The following is a 27,676-nucleotide window of genomic DNA, read 5'->3' on the forward strand; positions in this document are numbered from 1 at the left end:
TCTGCAGCCGTTGCCCTCCCTCCAGAAACTTTCAAGGGGCCTCAAAGAGCCAGCAGCTCCATCGTTGCCCTTCTGGGGGAAATTTGGGGAATTCACTGAGACCTGGTAATAGTATGTCATCCTCTGCCTGCAAGGCTTTGCCAAGGGAAAAAATTCCATTTGTGGGCATTGTCAGGGAGTATCGCAAAGGACATCAGCACACTTGAAAGACTGACAAGGTCAAATTTCCACTGGAAGAAAGTGCTTGTGTGATGGAGGCGTGAGGCTGGGGAGCTGAAGTGGAGGGGATTCAGTGTGGTGCGAAAGAAGACAGGTGAGCCACGCACTGCTTCTTGTGATTTGAGCCCTGGTGATCACTAGGGCTCAGCAAACTGCAGCTTCCAGGGCCAGATCCAGCAAGCACGTGCTGGTGAGGTTCACGCCGCATTTGGAGACGTTGGGAGCCCCCCCCCCAGGGACCCCTCCCTGCCCGCCCCGGGCTTGGTGGGCATGGCTTGGCAGCTGGTTCCAAGAGGAAACTGTTCTGATGCCTTATGTCAGGACCTGGCGACCTTTCTGTAAAGAACCAGGGAGTAAATATTGCTGGCTTTGCAGACCGGGTGGTCTCTATCACAACGGGTCAGCTGTGCTGTTGCAGCAGAAAAGTGGTCACAGACGGTGAGTAAACGGATGGGTGTGTGTGTATGTGTGTTTATTTACAAAAACAAGAGGCAGGTAGGTTGAAGACCCTGTCTTAAAAACAAGCTTCCTTAGGGAAGAAAGCATGTGCCAGTCCCGCAGAAGCCCTCTAGAGCAACCAGCCCATCACCCACCCGCTAAATGAGCACACATATGTGAGTGACCCCTGGCAAGACCAGCCGGGGAACTGCCCAGCTGGGCCCAGTCCAAACTACTGACCTACAGAACAAGGAATGTATTATGTAGTGGTTATTTTAAGCCACTAATTTTGGGGTTGTTTGTTATGCAGCAGTAGATACTGCTACAGATCGTTAAGCCTGCAGCCAGTGGGGTAGGGGTGTATATTTTGAGAACTCTAGCAGGAGACCCTGTAAACACACATGGCAAAGCACAGGGACGTGCACAGATCTCTTGTCAGGAGAGACTCAAGTATTTGGGAGCAACACTCTATTCCTCTTCCCTTTCAGGTACAACCACTGAGGTGTGTTTCTTGTGAGCCAGAAAGAGTGTTCTTGTGTTTGAGCACATTGTGTATGTGTGTGTGTACAGTTATGAGCTTGTTCTACATGCTACTCAGCACCTTCCTTTTTTCCTATAACATGCTGGGTACCTCTTTCTGCATGAGGACATCTTTCCCAAGTTACATCTGGTGGATGACCTTAAACTTGGCATAGAGATTTGTCATTCTCCTTTGCTGCTGACACAGTTGCATCCATGCTTCTAGTCTTGCCAAGAATGATCTCACCGACCCCAGGACAAAGCAAATGAGGCATCAGGAATGCGGCAGGAGGACTCTTAGAGGGTTTTAGATGGCTGGGGCCAAGCTGTGTCTGCAAAGCTGGTGATTTTGATTGTATTTGCTACCACTGGTTTTCTTTTAAGTCTGATAAAATACACATAACGTGAAATTTACTGTCTTAACCATGTGTGAGAGCACAGCTCAGCGGCGTTAAGCACACTCACACTGCTGTGCAGCCCTCCCCACCACCGTCTCCAGGGCTTCCTCATCTTCCCAAACTGAAACTTGTCACCATGAAACACTGACTCCCCAGCCCCGGCCCCACCGTCTACTTCCTGGCTCTGTGGACTTGACTCCTCTAGGTTCTCCTCCAAGTGGAATCAGACAGTGATTGTCCTTCTGTGTCTGGTCCTCTCACGGAGCATCACATCTCCAAGGTTCACTCATGTGGTGGCTGTGTCAGAACCTCTTTCCTTTCTAAGGCTGAATAACTTTCCATTGCTAGGAGGGACCACATTTTGTTTTTGCACTCACCTGTTGGTAGAAATTTGAGGTGTTTCTGCCTGTTGGATATTGTGAATTGTGCTGCTATGAACATAGGTGTACATATATATCTGTTTGAGTCCTTCTTTTCGATTCTTTTGGCTACTTCCCTAGGAGTAGAATTAGTGGCTCATATGGTGATTCTATGTTTAACTTTTTGAGGAACCACCAAACTGTTTTCCACAGTGGCTGCATCATTTTACGTTCCCCCCATCCCAGACCTGGTTTTTTATTCTTGTCTTTTCTTTCATTTTTATTCATAGTATAACCTATATACAGAAAGGACATCGATTACCATAACCAATTTAATAAATTTCTATGTATCAATCTATCCATATCTTGCTCGGAGTAACCAGCCTCCCGGAAGTCCATATGCCCATTTTCAGTCAATATCCCCCAGGGACAACCTCTGTCTGACTGCAAACACCGTTATCAGTTTCTCCTGCTTTTGAACTTCTTGTCAATGGAGTTATGAAGTAGGTCCTCTTTGTTGTGTTTGACAGCCTTCAGCTAACCTTTCCACTTTGAGATTCACCCATGCTGGTGTGCACAGCAGTGGACCCCTCCTTTGCAACGCCAGATAAGGTACCACAGTTCATTCACCCGTTGTCTTCTGGAAGGACATTTAAATCGCTTCCAGTTGTTGGCTGTTGTGAACAGAGCCGCCCTGGACACCCTAGTGCACGTCTTTTCAAGGGGAGGAGACACAACTCACTCTCTAGGGCGCACCTCTTGGAGGGCAGTTGCTGAGACCTGGAGTAGTAATGTCAGCTCATGTGGATCCTGAGAACAGCTTTCTAAAGTGGCTGCTCCAATTTCCACTCCCACCAGCAAGGTATGGGAGCACCAGTGGCTCCCACCAGAGCCAGCATTCCGCGTTGTCCGTCTCTTTAATGTTGGCTGTTTGGGGAAGGAGAATGTCCACCTGAGGTTACAAAGAGGATACTGGCCAGGTGACCCAGGGTAACACCATCAGTCATAAGTACCACGGATGGTGCCTACCCTTGATGTGACCTGTTGGGAATGGCATTTTATCTCAGTTTGGGTCACGAGAAAAACACCAGAAAACAAACAAACTGGGGGACAAAATGCCTGACCAGTCATCTTCAAAACTTCCAAGGTATCAAAACCCAGGAAAGCCTGAGAAACGGTCACAGACCAGAGGAGACTGGGATAGAAAGAGGATACTAGGGAAACACCAGGGAAATTCTAATCAAGTATGGACTTCCGTTAATACTAACGCATCCATGTTGGTTCCTCGGATGGGACAAATGCATCACAGTAGCGGAACATGTTAAAATTAGGGGCACTGCGTACAGGGTCTACAAGGCACTCGGTACACACTGTACAGACCTTTGTAACTTTTCTGTGTGTAAATCTAAGCTCTTCTGAAATCAAGCTTGGCGTTAACAGAGATAAGAATGTACTTCCTCGATGTGTGCGTGCCTGAGTTTCTTTTCATGGTCACATTTTTGTTATCTGGATGGGTCTTACAGTCAGTAGCCAGGGACGGTTGGCCAGCCCCGGGAAGGTGTGGGTGGTCAGCAGGTGGCTTGCTCTGGAGCTGAAGACCAAGGTCACGGCAGGGTGGGGGATGGGGTTGCGGAGAGTCTGCAGCCTCAGGCAGCACTTAGAGCTGCGGGAGAGGATGAGGCAGGTCATGTGAAGACTGAATCTGAGGCTGTTGGTGCCCTGACCTTTTCTCCCCGACATGACCATTTTGAGACTCCAATAGCCAGCATCTGAATGTCCTGCCTGAGCGCTTGTCTGGGATGGTGGCAAGCCAGAGATGCCTGGAAACTCTTACCTGCACCCACCCCCACCCCTCCACTCCTAACTCATGATGGAGCTGGTGTATACACGCCCGGCTCCTTCACCCTTGGATGCACCAGTTCCGAGGTGTGTGTGCATGCACCACGTCTCGCAGAGCCTCTCTGATGGAGAAGCTCCAGTCACCCTCTGGGCAGCTGGCACAAGAACGCACCTCCTCTCCTCACCGCCCCACCTCGAGCTGTTCTCTGCACCTCTCCAATCAACAGCCTGCACCCAAGTCCTCAGTCTCCATGACATCTCAGGGGAACTCAGCTTGTGACAGGAAGAAATGGCTCAGGGAAGAGCTGGCTGCACCGGGAAGTAATAGAGGCCAGCCCTCTAGGGTGCGGCAGGGAGGGCGGGCACACATAATTGTCATTTCATCCCCAATGTGCATCTCAGCCCTCCTGGCCGCCCCACTCTAGGTCATCTCAGGGTGCAGAGGTGACCCAGATAGAGTCTCTGTGCAGGATTCTGGGGGCACCAATGGATCAGAATAACATCAGTGCAGCCCCCACCCCTACCCCACTGCAGACATTGGGGCAGATCATCCTCTCTGGGGCATCCTGGGCCCTATGGGGTGCTGACTAGCATCTCTTGCCCCACCTATTTGATTCCGAGAGCCCCTGCCCCCTAGTTATGACAACCACAGATTTTCCCCAGACATCATCAGAGTCCTGGCGGTGGGCGGGATGGCCCCGGGCGAGAACAGCTGTACTGAAGCAAGCGGCCTGTCCCTGAGCGAGGTCTGCCCTTTCCTGTGGGCGCCTGCACCAAGACCGCCCCTTGCCTCCGTCGGCTCCACCGCCTGCACTGTGAGGTCTGGGAGGATGGGGTCCTGGGAGGCTCCCAGCACCTGTAAGTGTCTGCTTCGTACGTAGTTGGCACTTCGTAAATACTTGCTGAGTAGAAGAGCTGAGTAAAGGGATGAGTGGACTGATGAGGGAAGGAGGGAAGGGACGCCCTTTCTGGCTCTAGGAGGTGGGTGGGAGATCGAGCGAAAGGTCCATCCGAAACAGGCTGACCAGCCCTCCTGGCTTCCCCAGATCTGAGGGTTTCCCCAGATCTCCAGCGCTAAAACCTGAGCAGTCCCCAGGGAATGGTGCAGCTCAGTGGTAGAGCTCAGCACGAGGTCCTGGGTTCAATCCCCAGTACCTCCATTAAAATAAGTAAATAAACCTAATTACCTCCTCCCCAATAACAAAACACTGGACAGTCCTGGACAAACTAGGGGGAGCAGTTGGTCACCTTGTCTAACCACAAATACAGTCACAACAGCAATAGTGATGGTCAAAGACCACTACGGCCCTAATCGACCAGGCCTAGCTCTTCACTTTGTGGGGAAGGGTGTGCCCTGTATGGCAGGATTGGAATTCCAGTGATGGGACGGGCCCAGCCGTGCCCAGGGGAGTCCAGGAAGGTTCTGGAGGAAGTGAGCAGAGAGAGAGAGTGACACAGGAGGGAGGCAGGGAGGAGTCTAAAGAAGAACGTCCCACACCCCCGGAACAGCCTGTGCTGATGGCCCTGGGCCCAAGGTCACACCTGACCTGGCTTGCTATTTCTCAAATGGCGAGGTGAAATGGCGAGGTGTGGGCTGGGCAGCAGCTGTCTGTGAGCCACACTCTGGTTGGCTGGGAGTCAGGGGCTGAGACAGAAATGGGGGGGAGCAGATAGAGTGAGGGGGAGGGGATGAGGTGGGGGAGGGAAGGAGGGAAGGAGGGAGAGAGACAGAGTTTCCTGAGACAATAGCTCCCACTGTGTCTACGGGATGAAAGCTCAAAATAGCTCCTGGTGCGGGATCCTCGGAGCCCTGAGCCCAGGTGACCGGCTCTCATCCCTGTCCCCGGCAGGTGGAGGGGGTGGCTCTGTGCTCCGCAGGCTGGGGGGCAGGGCCAAGCACAGCCCAGGGAGGAGCAGAGAGACCCTCCTCTCCAGGACCTCACAGGTCTGGCCCTGTGAAGGGGTGCTTACCCTCTTCTGAGTCCTCCTGCCCTGTGTCCCCTGCCCCAACTTCCCCATGTCTTCTCACAGCAACCAGGGGAATCTGTTTCTAAAAGCTTTCGGGGGGTTAAACATACAAAAAAGTATAAATACTTTTTCACAAAGTGCACGTCTCTGTGTAACCCCCACCCCCAGGGTAACCACAGCCCTGACTTCCAACACCCTTGGGGAGACAGCCTTGGACTAGGGCTTCAGACCCATGGAAGCTACCCCATCTCCTCTTTCAGATCCGGTCCCTCCCTCACAGGGATGTGGGACTGCGTTAGAACTGCACTTGGGCTCCTACCAGTCCCCTACCTCTCGCCAGTGTGCACCTGTCTGACCCTGAGGCCCCTCACCTGGGAAGACTGCATCATTTACCCTCCTGGGACGGAACGTTGTGACACTTAAGCAAGACACTGAAAGGACAAGCGTTTGGCTCCCTAGCTGGCACATAGCAGGTGCTCAATTGTCCCAAGTGTCCGTGTTAGTGAGGGTTCTCCAGACAAACAGAATCCACAGGACATGTGTGTATGTGTGTACACATACATCCATATATGCACGCATAAAAATATACAGGAGTGTACGTGTACAGTATATGTACACACATATGCATATACAGTTTGTGTGTATACAGTATATATACATGTACATGTATAATATACACAATATACACACATATGTACATATATACAATACATATACACACACAAAATGATATACAAAGTATATACATACATGCATGCATACATACACCTACATATAAAATATATACCATATATAAATATAAATGTGCTGCATTTATAAATATACAGTGTATATATACTTATGTTATATATACAGTATGCACACACACATACACAATGTATACACACACACCTATATGTAAATATGTGTATTTATGTATGTATATAAATATACAGGCATGCATATATATTACACACATGCATGTAGACATAACACCTGTACAACATACACATATACAGGTATACAATATATACACACCTATACATAAACATATAAGTAAATAGGTGCATATATGTACATTATGTTTACATTTATTAAGTATGTACTACATATGTACACATACACACATATGGGATATAAACATACAAATATACAGATTGTGTATATACCGTGTAGTATTCAGACATACACCACACACACATAAACATATAGGCACACATGTGCGCACACATACGTACTACACATGCACACATGCACATATACACTATGTATACGCATATATAAACAGGCGTGCCTATGTTCAGTATTTGCACATTTGTTGTATAGAGACAGTTTTATTTCCAGTTGACTCATGGTAGGGGGGCAGGCAAGTCGAAAATCTCCGGGGCAGGACTCCAGGCTGGAGACACAGGGAAGAGCTGATGTTGCATCTGGAGTCCAAAGGCCTTTGGAAGCAGAGTTCCCTCTTTCTAGGGAATCTCATTTTTGTTTCTTAAGGCCTTCAACTGATTGAACGAAGCCCACCCACATTACAACAATCTCCTTTATACAAAGAGAACTGATTTAAATGTTATTCTCATTTGAAAAATACTTTCCTGGCCATATGTGGAATAACGTTTGTGGTTGCTGGGGCTCAGCGCAGTGCACACATAAGGTTAACCGCCCCGTGACACTGATGATGGTTTATTTCCTCCCTTGACCGTTGTCACCCCTGTTCCAATTAAAGAGGCAGCTCCACGCGGGCAGGGCCTTTCCTTTTTCCCGGGGTCTGGCGCCTAGTATAGGCTAAATCGACAGCATTCTGGCGAGCAGAAGCCAGGACTCTGGCTGTCACACTTAATGGGGAATTAGTCTTACTATGTGGGAGGGGACGGTCCCATTCCTCCAAGACCGGGGCTCGAACCCCCCCCACACCAGGCGCCGCGGGGTCTCCCCGGGTCCCAGCTTCGGGCGGGTGGGGGCGGCCGAGGGCAGCCGAGGACGTGCGTGCGTGCGTGCGAGCGTGCGTGCGGGCGGGCGAGCCCATGGGGCGGGGCGGCGGGGGGGAGCGCGCGGAGCAGCGGGCGGGGCAGCGGGCGCGCGCTGCCTCCTCGCGCCCAGCCCCCCCCACGCGCGCGCTGCGAGTGGTTCAGCCCAGCCCCCGGCTCATTGTGCTCGCCTCACGCCGGCCCAAGATGGCGGCGGCGCTGGAGGCCCCGGGCCTGTGACCACAAAGAGGGAGCCGGGGGCCGGACGGGAGCGCGGCGGCGGCGGCTGAGGCCCAGGCCAGGCCCCCTCCCCTCAGCCTCCCGCCCGCCCGCCCCTCCTGCTCCGCCCGCCCGCCCCGCCCCCGCCGGCGGCGCCCCGCCCCTCCCCCAACCGCCCGACTAGCATGGTGCGGCGGCCGCGCGCGCCGACATGGGGGAGAAGCTGGAGCTGAGGCTCAAGTCGCCCGTGGGGGCCGAGCCCGCCGTCTACCCGTGGCCGCTGCCGGTCTACGTGAGTGCCGCCCCTCCCCTGCCCGCCCCTGCCTCCCCTCCCCCGGACCCCCGCCCGCCCCCCGCGGCGCGCGCTGGGCCCACCGAGAAACGGAACAACTCGAGAGTCCCCAGACCCTCCTTGGGACCCCCTTCCCGCCCTGCCCGGGTCCCCGCGGCCGTTTCCAGGCCCCGCGCGCAGGGTGGACAGCGGGGAGCCCGGGCGGCCGGGGGCGCAGACGCACCGTGGGGACCCCGCGCCTCCGAGGGGCGCCCAAGCCGGGCTGCCGTAGCCTGTGCCGGGCCGGGGACTCCGGTCCCCCGGCCTGGACGGCCGGCGAGCGTGCCTTTCCGTACTTGACGACTTGACATTTAGGCTTTCTCTTCTGGTAGTTTATTCTTGGCGCTGTCAGCGTGCTCAGCTTTTTTATTTTTGAGAACACCCTTTCCTCTTTCCTCTCTCCAGTTTTTTGTTTGTTTTGTTTTTTTGAATTAGGCATTTTGTCTGTCTAATCTTGAGTGGCAGGACTGGCCGGACCCTTGGAAAAGAGGCATTTTGTCCCCTAATTTGAGTGGGTGGGATGGCAGGACCCTTGGAAAGGAGGCATTCTGTCCCCTAATTTGAATGGGTGGGATGGCAGGACCCTTGGAAAGGAGGCATTCTGTCCCCTAATTTGAGTCAGTGGCCTGGCTGGACCTTCGGAAAGGAGGCAGTTTGTCCTCTGATCTTGAGTGGCCTTTGGATAATGACAGGCTGAGCGGAAATTTACAGAGGCGTCCCCCGATGATTCCAGAAATGCAGGGCTCGGGGTGGGCGCCCTGGCCTCTCGTCCGGGGTGGCGGCGTGTTGCGCGTGTCTGTGTCCCAGGGCCCACGTTCGGGCCAGGCAGCGTGCCCTCGGGAGGGAAAGCGCAGCAGGCGCCGTGGGCGGGCGCCTTTGGGGCGCCCTTTCGCGCGCTTGGCTTGCGGGGGACCGGCCTCCAGGGGACCCGGCGGGGAAGCCCGCGCGCCCCGCCCCTGGCGCGCGCTCCGTGTGTGTCAGTTTTTGGAAACGTCGCGGCCGGGGGCGGAGTCGGACGCTGGGACCGCCCGGGAGCCACTGTTGGCTCCTGGCCCCGGTTCTCCGCGGTTCTCCGAAGTCGGAGGGTTTCCAGCCCGCCGCACGCACCGGCGGTTTCTATTTTTGCTCTTCCTGCGCCCGGAGGCGCGGCTGAGCCTGGGTTCTGGCTTTTCCGGTTGGGCAGATCCGATGTCCGGGCGGGCGCCCTGAGCAGTGGGCAGGGCAGGGAGACGTCCCAGGTGACTGAAACTGAAAGTGGGGAGAACCTTCAAAACGCCAGCTGATCCACCTGCCTGCCTCTCCGCCCCTGTTACGGCACTCGCCATGTACCGATTGGCTGGCCGGTGCGTTTCTCAAAATGTAATTACCTCTTTATCCTTAGTCGACATGAAGGATGGTTCATTTCTAGCGCACAGTTCTAGAAGTTTTGACAGATCACCACTCACGCTGCAGCGTAATCCCCCCATCCCGACTGCTACCTTTTGGCGCCAACTCGCCTCTAGCCTCCTGGCCACTCATCTCCTCTCTATCCCTAAGGTTTTGGCTTTTCCAGAAGGTCAGCTCAGTGGAATCAACAGCATGTAGCTTTTTGATTCCGGCTGCAGTTTGCCCAGCAAAACATATCTGAGGTTCATCCGTGTAGTTGCAGGTATCAGAGGTCACTCCTTTTTCTTGGTGTGTCATATTCCGTCTTTCTTTGGTTCATTTCCCTGCGGGCCGCACGACTTGAGGGACGTGTCCAGTTTTGAGGGGGCCAGGAATAAAGGGGCTGTAAACATCCTAGGGCAGGTTTCCATGTGAACTTGAATTTCCACTTCACTTGGGAAAGATGCAGGAGTAGGACGGGGGTGTGTGCTAAGTGTGTGTTTAACAGCACTTCTGCATCTTGGAAGTTGATATTTTTGAGTATTGGAAGCGTTTTGAAATCTGCTGTGACCCAGCACTCAGGCACTTGAGAGTAAGATGAAAATTCATCTGGAGATCGTCATGTTGTCCCCATGACCGTCTTTTATTCGGGGCGGGACAAGGCCTCAGAGGTTTGTAACCCTTGTAAGTAAGGCCTGTGTGTCCAGGCCCTCTTGGGACCTGGCTTTCTAGTGGCAGACGGTTCTGAACTGTGGAGTGTCTTTCCCGTGCTGGCCGGACTACCCTTGGCAGGGCGCAGGCTGTGCTGCCTGCCTGGCCGGGTGCCGTGCCTGACGTCAGCAGCTGGTCCCGCCACCAGGGCCCCGGGAAGCACTCAGCAAGCCGCAGCCTCCCTAAAGCTTTGCAGTGACGGTTGCTCCCCTTCCGGGTCCCCACTCAGGAATTTAGCTTTCTCACGGGAAATGAGGGGGCAGTACTTTATAAGAAATCGTATTTTGTGATGACTCGATGGTGACTACCTTAAGAAAATGGGCTACTTTGAGCAGCTTAGCTTTTCAGAAGGTCAGGTTACTCGTGTGACCACACATTTGAAATGACTGAGCTTGCTTGTTCATTGACTCATTCCTTCTGCAAGCGCCTCCCAAATATTTGCAGTATTCCAGGGGGCCCTGGGGACAGTAAACGATATTCTTATTCCCAAGAAACATGCGGACGAAGGACTGCAGGTGATCTGTAAGCTGAGAAGTGCAGCAGAGGTGTGGCGCGGTGTACACGGGGTCAGCCGAGGTCCTGGAGGGAGGGACTGCCAGATTGGCCCCGGGGGAGGTGTGGGTGGCTTCTCGAGGAGGGGGCATCCACAGAAGGAAGTGCAAACAGCCACAACCATCCACAAACGGAAATGTCCAGCGTCAGAAACAGGCTTTTGCGCAACTCGAATCAGAGGGTGGGGTGCAGGATGAGTTTTGTTCCTTCTGTGACTGAGAGTTCCCGGATATCCACCTGTAGCTCACGGTGGCATTTCTAAAGTAGGGTGGCTCTTCTTTCGGTGGGAAAACTGGGTCTCAGCTTGGAAGGGAGCAGGTGGTATCTCTGGTTGCCTGGTGGGCGTGCGGCGGTCCTTCTCCTCCATGACTCACCGGGGCCGTGGGCGTGGAGCAGCCCCAGCATGACTGTCCCCGCCTCCGGCTTCCTCCTGAGAGTCCACGAGCTGCTGATGAATGCCCGCTGAGCAATCGTGCCCTTAACTCGGCTGTGAGTAGTCGCTCAAGTGGGCGGCGGGGTGAGCCATCCCTCCCTGTGACTCAGAAAGTATTTTCTGATCTGACTTCTCATGTGTGAGTCCTGCCTAATTCTAGCTCAGGTGGAAGGCAGGTTAACCCTTTGACGACTTTCTGCGGGTGGAGTAGCCACTTTAAAAGGGGAAGGAGAAGCCTGGCATTCCGTCTGTGGCATTTATCTTTCCTGCTTTTGTCCTAAGATCCCTAAGATCCCAATGCCGGCTGTGTTCTCTGTTCCTGGTGGGAGGGGCCGGGGGCGGCCCCGGACTTTGATACTCATTAGGGAGGCGGTGGCAGAGCTGCAGGGGTTCCGCCCTCCAGTCTCCCTCTGGGAGCTCCATCCTTGTTTTCTTAATTAAAGTTTTTATTTTGAAAATATCATAGATTACTGCGTAGCCTTAAGAAATAACAGACATCTCATATTGTGTTTACTCAGTTTCTCCCAAGGGTGGCATCTTACAAATCCACAGAGCGATAAAATTACGTCCTTGGTGTTATGGTACAGTCAAGGCATGGTGTGTTTTGGGGTCCCCTTTTGAATGCAAGGCCCTGCAGGGTGTGACCAGCTGTGTCTGTGCGTCCCTGGGTCCTGACCCTGTGCTTGTCTCCTAGGAAATTCCTCTTTTCCCTCGTTCTTCCTGACTGCTCTCTTCCCCGTGGGTGTGCCTTGTCCCCTGGCTGTGGGGGTGACAGTCCTGTTCCTTTTCTCCCGCTCAGAGCGTTGCCTGGAAGTCTCTTTGGCGTCTTCTCTGTCCCTTCAAGCTGTCCCTGCCATTCCCGCCAGCCGGGTCTCCTGCTGGCCCACGCCCTCCCATGGCGTTGAGTCTGCCCCAGGGTCTTCACCAAGAACCCCCGGTGTCTCTGCAGGGCCTCACTCACCCCGCCCATGTCCACCGCGGGGATGCCTGGCCCGTGGGCTCTTCCCTTTGCACCCCATGTTGGACCCATCTCTCCTCCTGACCGCGACACCTGGGTGCTGCTAGCAGGGCTGCCGTCTCGTGGGGTCCATGGCCTGCGGTCGGGAGGTCGGGGCTCTGCAGGTCATCGTGTCCTCATCCCTAGAGGGCTTCAGTTTGAGCTCCCTTGGTTAGTTAGGGGTGCGTGGCTGATGCCCGGAAAGCATGGTCGTCTTGCCAGATGAGCCCCGGTGTCCGACATGTGAGAGGTGTTACCCCTGAAAACACTTGTCCAGAAACCCGACGGTGCTTCCCTGGTGGGGAAGGGGCTTCGCAGGCTGTGCGCTGGGGGGGGTCTGACAGAGGCTGGTGCCTGCAGGGGTGGCGGGAGTCGTGGGGCTCAGTGCGGCCTCTTGGGAAGGACCTCCACGTTGTGCAGTGGTGATGACTGGAGTCTCTTCGTGGTGGAGATCATTCCCCCTGGTCTGCTCTTGGCTCCCCGGCATCTGCTCCGTGCGGCCCCCTCCCGCCAGTCTGGGGGGGGCACCAGGTGAAGGGGCTGGACAAGGGGAAGGCAGTCAGTGAGGGTGGAGGAGCCTGGCTGGGTCTTGTGGTTTTTGTGTTTTTTTTAAGTAACAGCTTTGTCGAGATATTCACACACCACACAACGACACGTATAAAGTGTGCAGTTTAATGGCTTTTACTGTATTCACAGAGCTGTGCAGTCATCTAATTCCAGAACATTCTATCTCCCCCAAAGGAACCACATCCCCATCAGCAGTCACCCCAGCCCCCACCCCCAGCCCCTGACGACCAGGAACCCCCTCCCTGTGTCTGGGGACTGGCCTGTTCTGGACGCCTCACACCCATGGACTCACACACTGTGTGTCCTTCTGTGTCTGATTCTCTCTCTGAGCATCGTGCTCTCAGGGTCCGTCCACGTGGGAGCAGGTGTCAGTGCTGCTCTCCTGGTCATGGCTGAGTCGTGTTCCCATATGTGGAGGGGCCGGGTCGGGGGATCTTGAGGCCCCTGCAGAGGCCTTCCTGTGCCTTCCTGCTGGGGTGGGTGGCCCCGGGTGAGCTGGTGTGCCGATGGCGAGCCCCTGCTGGAGGGGAGGACAGGAGGAGCGCTCAGCGCGCAGCTCTCCAGACCTTGGTGCTGGTGGAATGCTTGGCACGTCCTCCTGCACGCGTGCCCGTGCTTCTCCCACCCCAACCCCCGGCCTTGGCCTCAGGCTGGACGGGTCTGTGGCAGTAAGGCACTTTGTTTGATGAGGGCAGGGAAAGCTGTGCTGGTGAACTCTTGGTCATCGTGCCCGTCCCGGCGCCCCTCTGTTCGGACCGCCACGCCTGGTACTTGGTGCTGGAGTCAGCCCCTTGGGGTCTGGGCAGCTTGGACTGTTGCAGGGGGGCTAGGTTTTATTCCAGCAGCTGCAATTTTCTTGTCAACCCTGGAGCCATCCAGCAGCTCTCCAGTCCTGTGTGGACACAAGTGCCCTTCTTCTGAAGGGACGGCCGCCCGGCCCGGTTCTGCTGCAGGTTGGCTCCTGTGGCCCATGGACCTGGGCACGGGGCAATGCCTGTCAGGTGCCCCTCGTCCTGGGTGGCCGGGGGCCACTGTCCACCCCCTCCCTCATGGAGCCTCCCTCCTCGGACCTAGTCATTGGGGCCCACAGCGCAGTGTGGGGGGCCGCGCGGGACCATGTTTGCGCCGCGGGCCCACCGTGCCCTGCAGCAGCTCGCCTGTCTCTGTCCTGTCTTCCTCCTCCAGCTGGACTTCCACCTGGTGGCATCCTCACACTTCTTCCCATTTCCCAGGTCTGGCTCTGTCCCGCCACCAGCCGAGTTTGTCTCTCTCGCAGGTCAGAGCTGGCGCCACGCAGCCCGCCACGCAGCCCGGCCTTGCGGGGAGGGCCGCGGGGGTGGCGGAGGGAGCCGAGCTGCTCCTGCAGCTGTGCTCTCAGCCCTGGCTCTGGTGCGAGTGTCACGGGTGCTCGCTGGAGAAGCCCCTCTCCTGCCCCCGGCATCTTCTGCTTGTGTGTTTGCTCTGTATTTATTTGGTTGCGTGGCCTCTCTTTTGCTGTGAGAGTTTGTCTTCAGTGGACCTTGCAGCACAGCTCAGTGTCTTCTCTGCTCTTGCTGGGCTGGTGGGTGCGGGAGCCGAGTGAACCCTACCCAGACTGTATATCTGGACTCTCTGTGCGTTGCTGACCAGTAACAGTCACATGCGTGTCTTGTACACTCTGTGTGCCTCCCAGGGTGGGGGTGCTTGTAATGATGGGGCATTTACTGCTGTAGATTTTGTTGTCGATTAATAGCCTTTTTGAGGTACAATTCCCATGCTATACAACGTGTCCTCCTAAATTGTGCGATTCTCTGGCTTGTAGTGTGTTCACTGAATGCAGTTATCAAGACTGCCAGTGTTAGAACGTTCCTTCACCGCAAGAGGAAACCCCATCCCATCAGCAGTCGCCCCTCTCCCCATTCCCCCAGCCCCTGACAGCCAGGAGCCCCCTCCCTGTGTCTGGGGACTGGCCTGTTCTGGACGCCTCACATCCATGGACTCACACGCTGTGTGTCCTTGTGTGTCTGCTTCTCTCGCTGAGCACCGTGCTCTCAGGGTCCGTCCACTGGGTAACGGGTGTCAGGGCTGCTCTCAGAGGATGGTTTGTGTGGCCACATGTTCTCATTTTTCTTGGATGATGCCCGGGGAGGCACTGCTGTCTCATATGGTGACTCTCTGTCTAACCTTCAAGGAACTGCCAGGCCATTTTCCCGACCCAGCTGTCCCTGCTGTCTTTTGCCATTTGCTGTGAGGTGTTGGGGCTGACTGTTCCTGTCGGTGGTTCTTCCCATGCGGTTTTGGTGTCCGCAGTGGTGCTGATGCTGTGGGTCGGGAACCACTGATCTGCATGGCTGTCCCATGCTGGACCACACACACTCCATCTCTTGCCCCTGCCTTGTCTAAGTATCAGGCTCAATTAATAGTTACTGCTTGGTCCTCAGTAAGTTGGAGGATGTTATTAAGAATAGTAGAAGGTTGGGGTTTTCTTTGCCTTAAAAAATAAGATTTTGGGCAAATGGTCACGTACTATAATTGCATTTACACGAAATGTCCAGAACAGCCAGATCCACAGAGGCAGAGAGTGGATCAGTGCTGTCGGGGCTGGAGACGGGTCGGGCACGCCTTCTGATGGGGACGGGGCTTCCTTCTGGGGTGATGGAGTATTCTGGAATTAGACAGAGTGATGGTTACATGGCTTTGAACAGACTAAAACCCACTGAATTATACACCTTGAAACAGGGACGCGGGCTCCAGTCTATGTGAATTGTATCTCGGTAGAACTGCTGTGACAGATACAAGGCTTAGGGCACAGAAGGTGTTTGTGGAGTTGTTTGACCCTGCTGGGGGGTGCTGGGCTGTGGGCTCTGTCCTGGGACCCTGCCGGGCACCCTCTCCCTGGCCCCCGGGGAGCTCTGCCCGTGTTGCTGTCCTCCCTTGTGAAGTCCTGAAAGTGGTGGCCTGGGTGCAGAAGTGTGCCCACTGTCACAGGGCAGGGCTGGCAGCTCTGGCTCACACGGCTCACTTCAGGCTCCAGCCCATGCTCTTCGCGGCCCCCTCCTCTCGCTGATGGGACCCTCCACCCCACAGTGCGGAAGGCACAGTCTTGGTCTCAGGTTAGAGAAGGTCTGCGTGGTGTGTCTTAACTTGGTTTCTGGGCGGTGTCGGGTTAGCTGGCTGCCGAGACCATGCGGTGGGCATGGGGTAGGGGGACAGTGGTGGCGAGAGCCACCTTGTGCTGGGGCGGGGGGACCTCCACATGCGCTCTCCTGGGGGCTGCATGACTGGTGTTTCCCCTTCACAGATGGGGGACCGAGGCTTGGAGAGGTTTGGTAACCCAGGAGGGCAGGGGGTACGGAGGCACAGGGGTGTGGGCTGGGGAGGGAAGGGTTAGACTGCATCCCTGCCCCTTCTTTGCTGCCTGCTGAGTGGCAGTGCGCTGCAGGAACAGGCGCTCCCAAGGCAGCGTGGGCCACGTGGCCGGGGCCCAGGACAGCACCCCAGTGCTGGAGTGCGGGCTCTCGGTAGGCCCTGCCCAGGCGGGGGCTTGGGAGGTGAGGCAGGAAGGGCCCAGGCTGCAGCACCCACTTCCTCCGGTCGCCACCATCACCAGAGGGTGGAGGGACAGCTCTAAACCCTGTCCCATTGTCTTTCAGGACAAACACCACGACGCTGCTCACGAAATCATCGAGACCATTCGGTGAGTGTGGCACCTGTGAGGTGGGCCTGGGGAGGGCGGGGCCTGGGGAGGGGAGGCACCAGGCTCTCCCCACTCCTCTGTCCTGGTCCTCATCAGTGTCCTCGAGGAGACTGGGACACGGCTAACCATGTGGTCAGAGGAGTCAGATCCTCCACAAGTGTGGCTCTGGACAGGTCCTGGTACTTAGTGAGCTGGCTTTGCAGGGAGGGGGTGGAAACCCTGAGCAGCCAGGTTCTCAGGGGACCCTCCCCTCTTCCCTCATCCCCTTGCTTTTTTCTCCTCCCATTGGATTTGGTGTGATTGTTGGATTTGGGCTGCTCTGCGAGCCTGTCCCACGGTGTGCGGAGAGGCGTGTGGGAGCCCAGGAGGCTGACCTTGAGCGGGAGCCAGGAGGAAGGCCACCTGCCGTGTTTCTAGTGGGCTCTCTCCCCGGCCCGGACCCGAGGGTCTGCCCACGTTCTGTGACCGCTTCTGGCCTTGTGTGTCCCATGTGCATGATCCTGGCCCTGGCACCTCGCTGCACTGTTCCCTGAAATCCTTGACCGTGTAGCCGCCATATGGACCACATGCCCTTGTAACTGTGTGAACCTGTGGTGGCTGGGCTGGCGGTGCCTCGTAGCTGGGCGCCCTCAACCTCCCCGAGCCTGTTTGCTTTGCTTTCTGTGGGGCCGGGCCTCCTTGCAGGATTGTGTTGAAGACCAAGTGAAGTGATTTATGTAGACCTCGCAGGGTGGGCCTGTCCAGGGGTGGCGTGGAGAACTTTTCTCTTTCCACAGTGTAAGTCCATAAACCGGTCGGCTGGTGGGGTAGGGTTAGGGCTGGCACATTTCGGTTTGTTTCTAAGAAGGCAGCGGGTGAGGAGGCGGGGCACGTGGCGAGGCGGGCCTCTGAGCCACCGGCCGGGCTCTCACCCCGTCTTCCCCTGCAGTGTGGGCTGTGGGCCTGCCCAGCCGGGCCTTCCCCTGGAGTCTCCGGGCAGCCGGTCCTCCCCTCCGTGCCCGCAGACGTGCTCCGTCATTGACAAAGATGGTGGTTCTGTTCTCCTTCTACTTTACTCCTGATGCTGGACAATTTCCAGTGCACACAGAGCAGATCGGGTGTAATGAGCCCACGTGCCCGTCACGCAGACCCTCAGCCGCTTCTGCTTCACCTGCACCTCCGCCCATGCCCCTCTTCCACGTTAGTGTCACTGTGACACAGGTGACATGCGGTGAAGGGCAGGAAACTCCACACGCGGAACGTGCGCATGGTCTGGCTGGTGTGGGCATGTAGGGAGCCCACCTACCTGCAAGCAGAGGGGAGCCAGCGCCAGCCCCCTGTCGGCCACTCTCCCACACGCCTGTCCCAGGCAGCCCGACTTCCCCTCTGCCGCCGTGGGTTGCTGGATTACGGTGCGTTGCCTGGAATTGACAAGCACGGAGTCGTCGTGTGCTCACACTCAGCACGTGGTTTTGAGAGTCTCTGTTTGTGTGAATGTTTTCCCCCTGTACTCCTGAGGTGGGTGCCGCTGCAGAATGGGCCCCGGGGGTTTGTCCGTTCATCGGGTGACGAATGTGTGTGGGTGGTTTTCGAGTTTTGGCAATCACAGACAACGCTGTGTAAATGTCCCCGCAGAGGTTTTTGTGTGGACACGTCTTCCTTTCTCGTGGGTAAAGACCCAGGACTGGGATTGTGGGTTGTGCTTGAAGAGAAGCTGACAAGGTGTCTTCCGAGGGGCCGCCCCATTTTGCCCTCAGGCAGCAGCTCCCGAGAGCCCAGCTCTGCCACCCACCAGTGACATGGTGTCAGGTGACGTGGCAGCGGGTTGCGTGGCCGGCTGGCTTCTGCTGGTCTGATTTGAGTCGTGCGGCAGTGTCGTCGTGGTGTTAATGCGAGTTTTCTTAATGACTAATGACATTCAACCTCTTTTGCCTGTTTTTAAAATTTGGTTGTTTTTTAATTATAGAATTTTGAGGATTCTTTATCATTCTGGCTCATCCTTTACCCAGTATGTGTTTTGCAAACATTTCCTTTTGGTCTGTGGCTTGTCTCTTCACGTTCTTAACACTGTCTTTTAAAAAGCAGCCGTCTTAAGTTTTGATAAAAATTCATTTTATCAACTCGTCTCTTATACTTTGTGTTTTTTTCGCCTACTAAGAAACGTTCGCTTAACCTAAGGTCGCAAAGGTTTTCTCCTGTGTTTTTTGGACTTTTTATAGTTTAGATTTTACATTTACGTCTTCATCCATTTCCAGTGAACGTTTGTATGTGGTGCAGAGCATGGGCTGGAGTTTATTGTTTTGCATAAGGATGTCCAGTAGTTCCAGCACCATTTGTTGATGAAACTGTCCTTTCTCTGCGGAATTTCTTTGTCACCTTTGTGAAAAATCAGTGGACACTGGATGAGTTGGTGTATTTCTGTGCTCCTGATCCGTGACTCTGTCCTTTGGGCAATACAAAACCTTGGTTACCACAGCCTCACGGTAAGCTTTGGAATCAGGCAAAGTAAGTCCTCCATCTTCATTCTACTTTTTAAATATTGCCTTGGTTATTCCACTTTCTTTGCATTTCCAGTAAATTTTAGAATTGGCTTGTTGATTTTTGCACAATTTTGTTAGAAATTGCATTGAATCCGTAGGTCATTTTGGGGAGATTTGCTGTCAGTATTGAGTCTTCCAATCCATGAACATAGTATATCTTTCTACTGACTTAGGCCTTTCCACGTTTCTCCCAGCAGTGCTCTGGGTTGTAGTGTGGAGCATCTGGGACAACCTTTTGTTAAATTTATTCCTAACTCATTGGTGCTTTTGGTGCTGCTGTAAGTGGGATTGAGTGTTAAATACTATGTTCTCTTTGCCTGCTGCTTGTCAGTGAAAACACAGTTGATTTTTTTATGTTAGCCGTGACCTTGTGCTTAGTTCATCAGTAGTTTTGTAGATTTCCTGGGACTTTCTGTGTAAATAATTATGTCCTGTAAGTGGGGACAGCCTGACTTCTTCCTTTCTAGACTTTGGGATTTCCTTTCTTTTTCTTGAATTTCTGACTGAATAGGCTAGGAGTGTCCAGATAGTTTTGCAGCGACGTGGCGGAAGCTGGCATTCTCGCCTTTTCCCTCGTCTCAGTGGGAAAGATTCAGTCTTTCGCCGTTGAGGTGGCATTAGCTGCGGGCTCTCCATGGGTGCCCAGTGTGGGTTTGGGGACATCCCCTGCCGTTCTGACCTTGTTTTCCCTTGGTGTGATGCAGGCGTCATAGTTATGGTAAAAAAAAATGAAAGAAAGAAAGGAAAGGCCATCCTTTTTACTGTAAACACTGAAATACTTACGGAAGAAACGTCATGTCCATGGTCTGCTTCCAGATGGTAGGGAAGGGTGCAGAAAAAATTTGACAAGAAAGCGTGCTTCCTGGTGCGTGCTCTCGGCGCAGCCTGACCGAGGTGGTATCCCGCGTCACCTGGTGAAGCTGGTGTCTCTCAGGCTTCTCCAGTGTCAGAGACACTGTTTCCCCCTTTTTAACAAATAAAAATCTCTGGGGGAATACTTGGAGGCTGTGCAGATGTCCTGTTTCTTCTCAGACCTTTGCCACTGATTTTAGCGTCCAGAGGTGGGTCTTACCCGTGAGAACCAGTTCCTGGGGTGATTCTCCATCCCCCTCATTCTACCCTACTTACTGATTGGAGCTCCTCTGTGAGGAGGAGCTGTTGCCGCCTCCGAGGCATTCACCCGCTTCTGTGGGCTGTAACCCCCTCCCGCGTGGTCTGTTCTGCTGCTCGGGTGGTTCTTGTGCTGGCAGTCTGTCCTGAGTCCCTGGGACTTGGCCCCGCCAGTTCTGAGCACATCCTCACTTTCTGGAAGCTCCAGAGTCATCTTGAGTTTCCCGTGTCCCAGCCCAAGAGTCGGCCCCCTCCAGAGAGCTGCGGTTTCTTGCCCTGGAGAAGAGTTTGTGCTGGTTTCTGAGATGGGCTCATGTGTCTTTGTCCTGAGTGGTCGGGGTTCCCAGCACACTCTGGCGGTGAGTGCGGGGTGAGGGGGCGCGCTCTGCAGGGCGCCGCTGAGCACGGCCTTGGCTTGACGGCAGCCTGATGAGCACAGGTTCTTCAGCCATCGGTTCATCCTTTGACGGTTAGCCGCCTGGGTCATGTCCAGGAAAGCTCTGCCTGCAGGAGTCACGAGATTACTCTCTTGTTTTCTTTGAGAAGCTTTGTGGTTTTAGCTTTTACGTCCAGGTTTAAGATCAGTGGTGAATTAATCTTGGTCTCCGTCTGATATGGGTTTGTGTTTGTGGGGTCAAGATTCAGTTGTTCCAGCCTCATTTGTAAAAGACATTCCTTTCCCCATCCAGTTGCCTTGGTGCTTTGGTCGAAAGTCAGTTGTTAGAACTGCCTGTCTCTGGGCTCCGTGTCCTGTGCCAGTGGTGTGTGTGCTGCCTGTCTGCCAGCGCCGCGCTGTCGCTCCCCGCAGACTCACAGTCCATCTCAAAGGTGGTGTGGGCCTTGCAGCAGTGCTGGTATTTTTAGAGATTGTTTTAGCAGTTCTAGGTTCTCTGCCTTCGTGCGTCACTCTGAGAACCGGCTTGGTGTTTCTCCAGGAGAGCGCGCTGGGCTGCCGGTGGGCTCCTCGCGCGGCCCAGCTTGAGGAGGAGGTGCAGCGGCGCCCGGCCGCGCCTCGCGCGCGGGCTTACGTACGTGGCCTTGCGTTTTTGTCGGCAGTGCCCGACGGTTTTCAGCGTAGAGGCCTGCCACCTCTTTCACTAGAATTACCCCTGAGTGTGTGTGCTTTAGCGTTATCTTAAGTAGCACGTGAAATTTTTATTTTTTTAAGCTCTTTGTTGCTCGTATTTATAAATACAGTTGACCTTGGGTCCTGTGACCTTGCTTCACGTGACCAGAATTCACACAAGTTCTGGTAACTTCTCTGAATTCCTTGGGGGGGTTGGTGTACGGAGCCGTGTCTGCGCGCAGAGACAGTTTTGCGTCCTCCTTCCCAGCCTCTCTGACGTCCGTTCTTTTTTCCTGCCGTGTGGTGCTGGCCGGGGCCTGTGGCAGACGTCTGCGGTCCCCACCCGTCCCCACCTTGGGGGCCCGGGCTCACACCGCCAGTTTGGTTTGGGCTGTGGGGCCTCTGTCTTCCGGGCACGGGCTCCTGGCGGAAAGTGTGTGCTGAGCAGAGAAGTCACCGTGAGACGCGCTGGCTGGCAGTGAAGGTGCTGGCTCTGAAGGCCGAGGTGGAGAGACTCAGGGACCCGGGACGGGGTGCAACACGTGGAGGCTGAGCCGGGCCTCGCAGGGGGAGGAGCCAGACCACAAGGGAGGTGGGAGTGCTGGCCCACCGGTGGCTCTGGCCCGCATGCATGTTTGGAGGGGCCTGGGATGAGGGGACTGCCAGGGACACGGGAACTCTGGCGGGCCGGGGAGCATCGCCTCCTCCTTCCTACAGGCCCCTGTCTCCAGAGAGCCGGAGGCGGCAGCAGGCACAGCGGAGACTGCCCGCAGCAGCCAGCCGCGTCGCCCCTCCTCCGGTCTCCGGGGTCCTGAGTGTGTGTCACGGATAGGAGCTGCATCTTGTCCTGGGCGTCCTGGGTCTCTGTCGAGAAGATCGTGTGATTTTTCTCTCCTTTATCTCTTAATGAGGCGAATTACTGTGACTCGCTTTAGAATGTCAGGCAACTTGTCATTGCTGGGGTAAACTCACGTGAACAAGGCGTCTCGCTGACTTCAGTTTGCTGATACTTCTAAGGGGTTTGTGCCTGTGTTCGTGGGGGATACTGTCTGTAGATCTCCTTGCTTGTGGTGACTTTCACTTTACAAGGCTTTGCTCTTCTCTGGCTTTGATGTCAGGGGAACGCTGGCCTCACAAAACTGAGAGGGGCCAGTGTGATTCTCCAGTAACTGGTGGAGTTCACCAGTGAAGCCGTCTGGGCTTGGAGCTGCTTTGTGGAAGGCATTCGGGAGGCCGAGCTCTGTGATAGGTGTAGGGCTGTTCAGATACTCTGCTTCTTCTGATGTCAGCTTTGGTAATTTGTGACTCCAAGGAGTTTGTCCGTTTCTCCTAAGTTGTCGCATTTACTGACAGGCCGTTTTTCATGACGCCTCTTATTCTCCCTTTATCCCCCGCGAGAGCTGTGTGATGACTCCTCTTCCGCGATTCTTCTCTAGATCGTGTCAGGATCTGAGCAGGGTCACACCTTGGGATGGGTGGATGTATTTTTCTGTCTTGCAGTCTGTAGGTTCCCCCTCCATCTCTTTTTTTCCCTTGCAACATTTGTTGAAGTAACCCCATTGTTTGTCTTGGCGTTAGTTCGTTCTTCAAATAGCAGTTCCCTTTCACTTCTGATGGATAGCATTGCTTTTCAAACTCTCTGATTTGAGCTGATGGGTTCCTAGACCCGGAACACGTAAGTCTGTTTAGCTCCCAACAGCCAGCGTTGTTTGAGCTGGAAGCGGCGTAGAGCTTGTGTGAGTCATGCCACCAGCACCGTGAGCAGGACAGCGGTTGTCTTGAAGTAAAGCCTCCCTCCCCTCCTTCCCGCTTTGAGCCTAGTAACGAGGTTGTTTTGTTTCTGTCTGGGGAGTGGACAGTGCTTAAGAACAGTGCGGAGGGCGGTGACAGAGCACTAACGATGCTCGCCTTTGTGTTCCAGGTGGGTCTGTGAGGAGATCCCGGACCTCAAGCTCGCCATGGAGAATTACGTTCTAATTGACTACGACACCAAAAGGCAAGCAGTCTGAGCCGCTTCCCCAGGGGGGACGCAGCCTAGGATTAGATCTTCCTCGACGGCGCAGGCGGGTGGGAAACTTCCTTTTCGATTTGGCTGCAGCCTGCGTGGAGTTATTTTGGTCGGAAATGTTTATCAAATATTGGCAGCAGCTGTCAGAGTGAGGACATAACTGGAAGGGGCGGAAACTGGGGCTGGAATGTGTGAAGCTACCCCAAGTTCGGAGCCGCTGTCTCCGCAGCAGGTGGCCGCTGGCGCTGCGGGCCCGGCCTCTGGGCCGCGGGCCCTGCCCAGCCCTGGCCTGGGCCCGCTTGGCTTGGCTGCTCCTCACAGTCTCCTGCAGGCACATCCGGGTTCTCTGTGGAAAGTCCTGTGGGTGGGGAAGGCGAGGCTGTGTCTGGAATGCTTGCCTGGAGTTCTTCTTGTTTTGCTTTGAGAAAGAGGGCCAGCCTTCCATGCTCCTGCCTGTTTGGGCTCTTGGCAGGCTCCCAGTGCTCGGTCTGCGCCCTCAACAACACAGCCCAGAGGCGCCCTCGAGCCCTTCAGGGCCCGCGGCCAGGCCTCTTCACTCACTCTCCCTTCTTGTCTGGAGGACTTGTTGGTCTGCGGGGTGGCCTCCCGGCCTCAGTCAGCCCCCGTCCTCTTCCCTTCACTGCCCACCTCCAGCCCATTTGATGATTAGCACCTGCTGCTGTGAAAAGAAGGGCCCTGTGCCTGCTCCTCGTCCGGAGCAGTCAGACCTGGGAGCAGCCGCACAGGTGGCTGTATAGGCTCGGGCCGCTGGGCACACCCGTGGCCACTGACCCTCCTTCAGGGCCCCTCCTCCCCTGGGGTTAGGGCCCCTGAGTGGGGCTCGAGTGGTTCCTGTGGCTCACGTCTGACAGCTGGGGGGGCACCCTGTTCCTGACCTAGCGCAGCCAGTGTTTTAAAGGTGCTTCTGCTACAAGGTGCTGGCAGGGCGTTGGAAGTTCTTCCCTCCCGGGTCAGTTGGTCGATGAAGGGCCGGAAGGTTGTGGGGCTGGGAGGGGCATCCCCTGATGGCATCCACTTGAGGGACCCGAGGGACCTTAGGGTCCTGCTCAGAGCGGGTGACCCAAGACAGCAGGGCCAGCCCCGTCTGCCAGGGACCAGGTGTGGGGACATCCTGTGGGCAGGCTCATCCTTCTGGGAAGAAGTCTCTTCTGGGTGCAGTTGGAGGCTTTCGGGGGGCTTCAGTCATCAGGTTGAAGGAGGTGTAAAATTGGGAGGCAAGGAATTAATTTGGTCGAGGGACGGTGCGGGGCTTTCTCCCCGAGGACTGCAGGGGAAATGCAGGCCGAGACCTCAGTCTGGCTCGGAGTCCATCCTTGCGTTTTACAGATTGAGCGCTAGGGGCCAGGGTGCGGGAGTGTCATTCACGGACACCTGGGCGACCCGGGCGGTGAGAGCACTCGCCCTGGCGGCTCCCCAGCCTTGATCTGTCCTCACCCGAGGCCGGCAGGGCACACCGCTGATGAGGCAGGCATGGACCGGGAGCCGCCCCCTCCCAGATGCTCCCAGGGCCCATGATGCCCCCGGGACCTCTGCCCACGGCCCTTCCTTGCTGTCCCCCGAGAGGCCTGCTGGCTTGTTCTGAGCTCGACGGTCACCACCGCCTTTCCTTGCCTTTTCAGCTTCGAAAGCATGCAGAGGCTCTGTGACAAGTACAACCGGGCCATCGACAGCATCCACCAGCTGGTAGGTGGCCTTCCCTGACCTCCAGGCCCGTCTCCTGCTCTTGGCCCATGTCTTATCGCCTGGGCGGTTTAGCCACGCCTCCCGCCCCCTGGCCACCTGGGAGTGGCGAGGGTCAGGGAATTGCTCTGCTGTGACACGGGCAGTCGGGACCAGGCAGACCTGGTTTCCTCCCAAAGTTGCCCCCAGTGTCCTGTGGGCCACAGCGCGTGGGCAGGTGGGCGACAAGGAGCTTTCCTGGGGCTTCTGTCCTTCACCCAGCCCCATGGGCGCTCTGAGCGTGGGGCTGACAGGCTCCCCTGGCCTCACCTGGCCGGGCGCGCGTGCCAGGACAGGCCGGCTGGGAAACTGTCCAGAGAACTCACGCATCCTGGGCCCCCACCCCTTACGCGGGCACGCAGGTTCCTGTGTCCACATACATGCACACACGTGGCTGCGTGTGGCTGGTGGCGGGGGTGGGGGGCAGACTGTCACGGTGCCCCTGCTGCCGCCGCAGTGGAAGGGGACCACACAACCCATGAAACTGAACACGCGGCCGTCCACCGGGCTCCTGCGGCACATCCTGCAGCAGGTCTACAACCACTCGGTCACTGACCCCGAGAAGCTGAACAACTACGAGCCCTTCTCCCCGGAGGTGTACGGAGAGACCTCCTTCGACCTGGTCGCCCAGATGATCGACGAGATCAAGATGACCGAGGATGACCTGTTCGTGGACCTGGGCAGCGGTGAGGGCGCGGTGGGGCCCGCGGTGGGGCCGGGGGTCCCGGCCCTGGGCAGTCCTGTGCCGGTACTGCCTGTGCCTCACCCAGCAAGCCCCAAATTGCCCACCTGCCCAGAGCCCAGAGCCTGCCCCGTCTCTCAGCCCTGGGAGAGGGCCCGCGGGCTGTGTGTTCACAGAGCCTGCCACCCCCACTGAGCCACCCCGGCCTGGCCCCACCTCGTTGCCACGCTCCCTGCTGGGTCTGGGGCTTGCTCTGGGGACCACTATGGACCAGCCCCCTCCAGTCTTGCTGGCACTCACCAGCCCTGAGCAGCACCCCCACCTCCTTTGGCTTGTGAGCTGCCCTCCTGCACCTGCGTGGCGCTTCCTGGGGGCGGGGCTTGGTGGGTGTGCACCTGAGGCGCCGTGTCGTGATTGATTCCCAGTGGGGTGCGTGGAGGTGCAGGGCCGATGGGGGACTGTCTGTCACGTCATTGATGCTCCATCAGGAGCCCCAGGCACAGCCCTCTGGGGTGTCTCTGCCACCCCCGTGGGACCTTGTTTTCCACATGAGAACCTTGTGCTTACAAAGCCGAAGTCCCCTCTCAGTCAGGCATGGTCTCGGGCTCTGAAATGGGGACGAAGATGGCTCTTTAATTTTTTGAAGTGTGTAGTTCGTGTTTTCATAAGAACGCATGTAGTTCAAAAGTCATTTTTCTAAAAGGCCGTGAAACTTCTGTACGTGTCAGAAGGCTTGTGATTTCTGAAAAGTGCCAGCGAGCAGCACCTTCCCTTCTGTCGCTGGGGAGGGACCTCACGGCTTCTGTGTTGACCCCGTGTGGTAGTACATTCTATTCAAGGCGGGAGATCGGGGTGCTCCTCATACTTCACTTGAAATGCCAGTGACCTGAGTTCAAGGGAAGACCATTTAGAAAGCTTCCTTTTGACGTGAAGACAGAGCAGACTCTGCCCATGTCTCCCTAGCGCTCCCATCCTGCTTCAGACTCAGGGAGGACGCTCTGAGGTTGGCGGGCTTTGTCGAGGCAGCCAGGCTGCCGTGTGCTGGACGGGCCTTCTGGAGGTGCTGCTCATTCTCGTGGAGCCTTGTCTGTCTGGGCAGTTCGTGCCACTTAGGGCTGTGGACCAAGCCAGGGGGTGCTGTCTGTGGATGATAAACTGGAACACAGACGGCCGTGCCTTGGGGGGGCTCAGCCAGCAGCCTGGGGCGTTTGAATATGTTTTGTGACCTCTAGTACCTTTGCTGAGTGCCTCTGCCTGGCTACCTTGTGGCCCCCACCTGCTGCTCAGGTGTGGCCCTTCCTCGGTGTCTGACGCTTGCCCCCCCCCCCCGAAGGAGTGGGCCAGGTCGTGCTGCAGGTCGCCGCGGCCACCAACTGCAAACATCACTATGGTGTCGAGAAAGCAGACATCCCAGCCAAGTACGCGGAGGTGAGAGGTCCTGGGCCCCGGGTGGGCTGCAGCTCCTTCCTTTCCAGCCTGGGCTCCTGGGTTCTCTGTGAGCAGGGGCGGGGCGGGGGGCCTTCGAGGGGAGGGACAGTGGGGCAGGGCTCCGGAGGGGTCGCCCACTGTGTGTCTCAGGCTGTCCAGCTGCCTCCCCTCACTGCCCTAGAGAAGGCTACGCTGGCGTCCCTGTTGGGCCAGCGCCTGCTGGGGGTCAGCAGTTCAGGGGAGTGGGTGCACCTGAGAGGCCACATCCCCACGGAAATGTATTTAGAGCCTCTGCTTCCCTGGGGCTGGGGGAGGGGGACACGGGGAGCCGCAGGCGCCCTGCCTCCTGCCGCCCGGGTTCCTGACAGGCCTCTGGTTCCCTTGCAGACCATGGACCGCGAGTTCAGGAAGTGGATGAAATGGTATGGAAAAAAGCATGCAGAATACACAGTGAGTGCCATGGCTCATGCCCCCGCGCTAACTGCGGCCCCCTGCCCTGACCGCCCGGCCTCGCGCCCGGCCGCCGCCTCCCGCCTCCCTCCTCCCTCCCCTACCTCTTTCCACGCTCCAGCCACCCTCTGCCTCC

General features: G+C 56.2%; 1 protein-coding gene across 6 annotated transcripts in view; it reads left to right on the top strand.

Annotated features, from left to right (window-relative positions):
* The first annotated feature begins 7,942 nt into the window (after positions 1 to 7,942).
* Positions 7,943 to 27,676, top strand: part of DOT1L (DOT1 like histone lysine methyltransferase) — a 49,489-nt gene continuing 29,755 nt past the window's right edge. For 2 of the 6 annotated variants that reach the window (XR_012501690.1, XM_074351214.1), the window contains exons 1-7: positions 7,959 to 8,197; positions 16,494 to 16,537; positions 23,154 to 23,228; positions 24,881 to 24,944; positions 25,438 to 25,666; positions 26,996 to 27,090; positions 27,478 to 27,540. Coding sequence is in view for 5 of the 6 variants with exons in the window: in XM_074351214.1 (XP_074207315.1) it covers positions 8,117 to 8,197; positions 16,494 to 16,537; positions 23,154 to 23,228; positions 24,881 to 24,944; positions 25,438 to 25,666; positions 26,996 to 27,090; positions 27,478 to 27,540 (651 nt within the window). In the remaining variant the exon portion in view is untranslated. Of the gene's footprint in view, positions 8,198 to 16,493; positions 16,538 to 23,153; positions 23,229 to 24,880; positions 24,945 to 25,437; positions 25,667 to 26,995; positions 27,091 to 27,477; positions 27,541 to 27,676 lie in introns of all 6 variants that reach the window. The other 4 variants (XM_074351212.1, XM_074351211.1, XM_074351215.1 and 1 more) reach the window with 4 other exon arrangements.

The sequence above is a fragment of the Camelus bactrianus genome, chromosome 22, assembly GCF_048773025.1.
Source record: "Camelus bactrianus isolate YW-2024 breed Bactrian camel chromosome 22, ASM4877302v1, whole genome shotgun sequence".
Classification (NCBI taxonomy): domain Eukaryota; kingdom Metazoa; phylum Chordata; class Mammalia; order Artiodactyla; family Camelidae; genus Camelus; species Camelus bactrianus.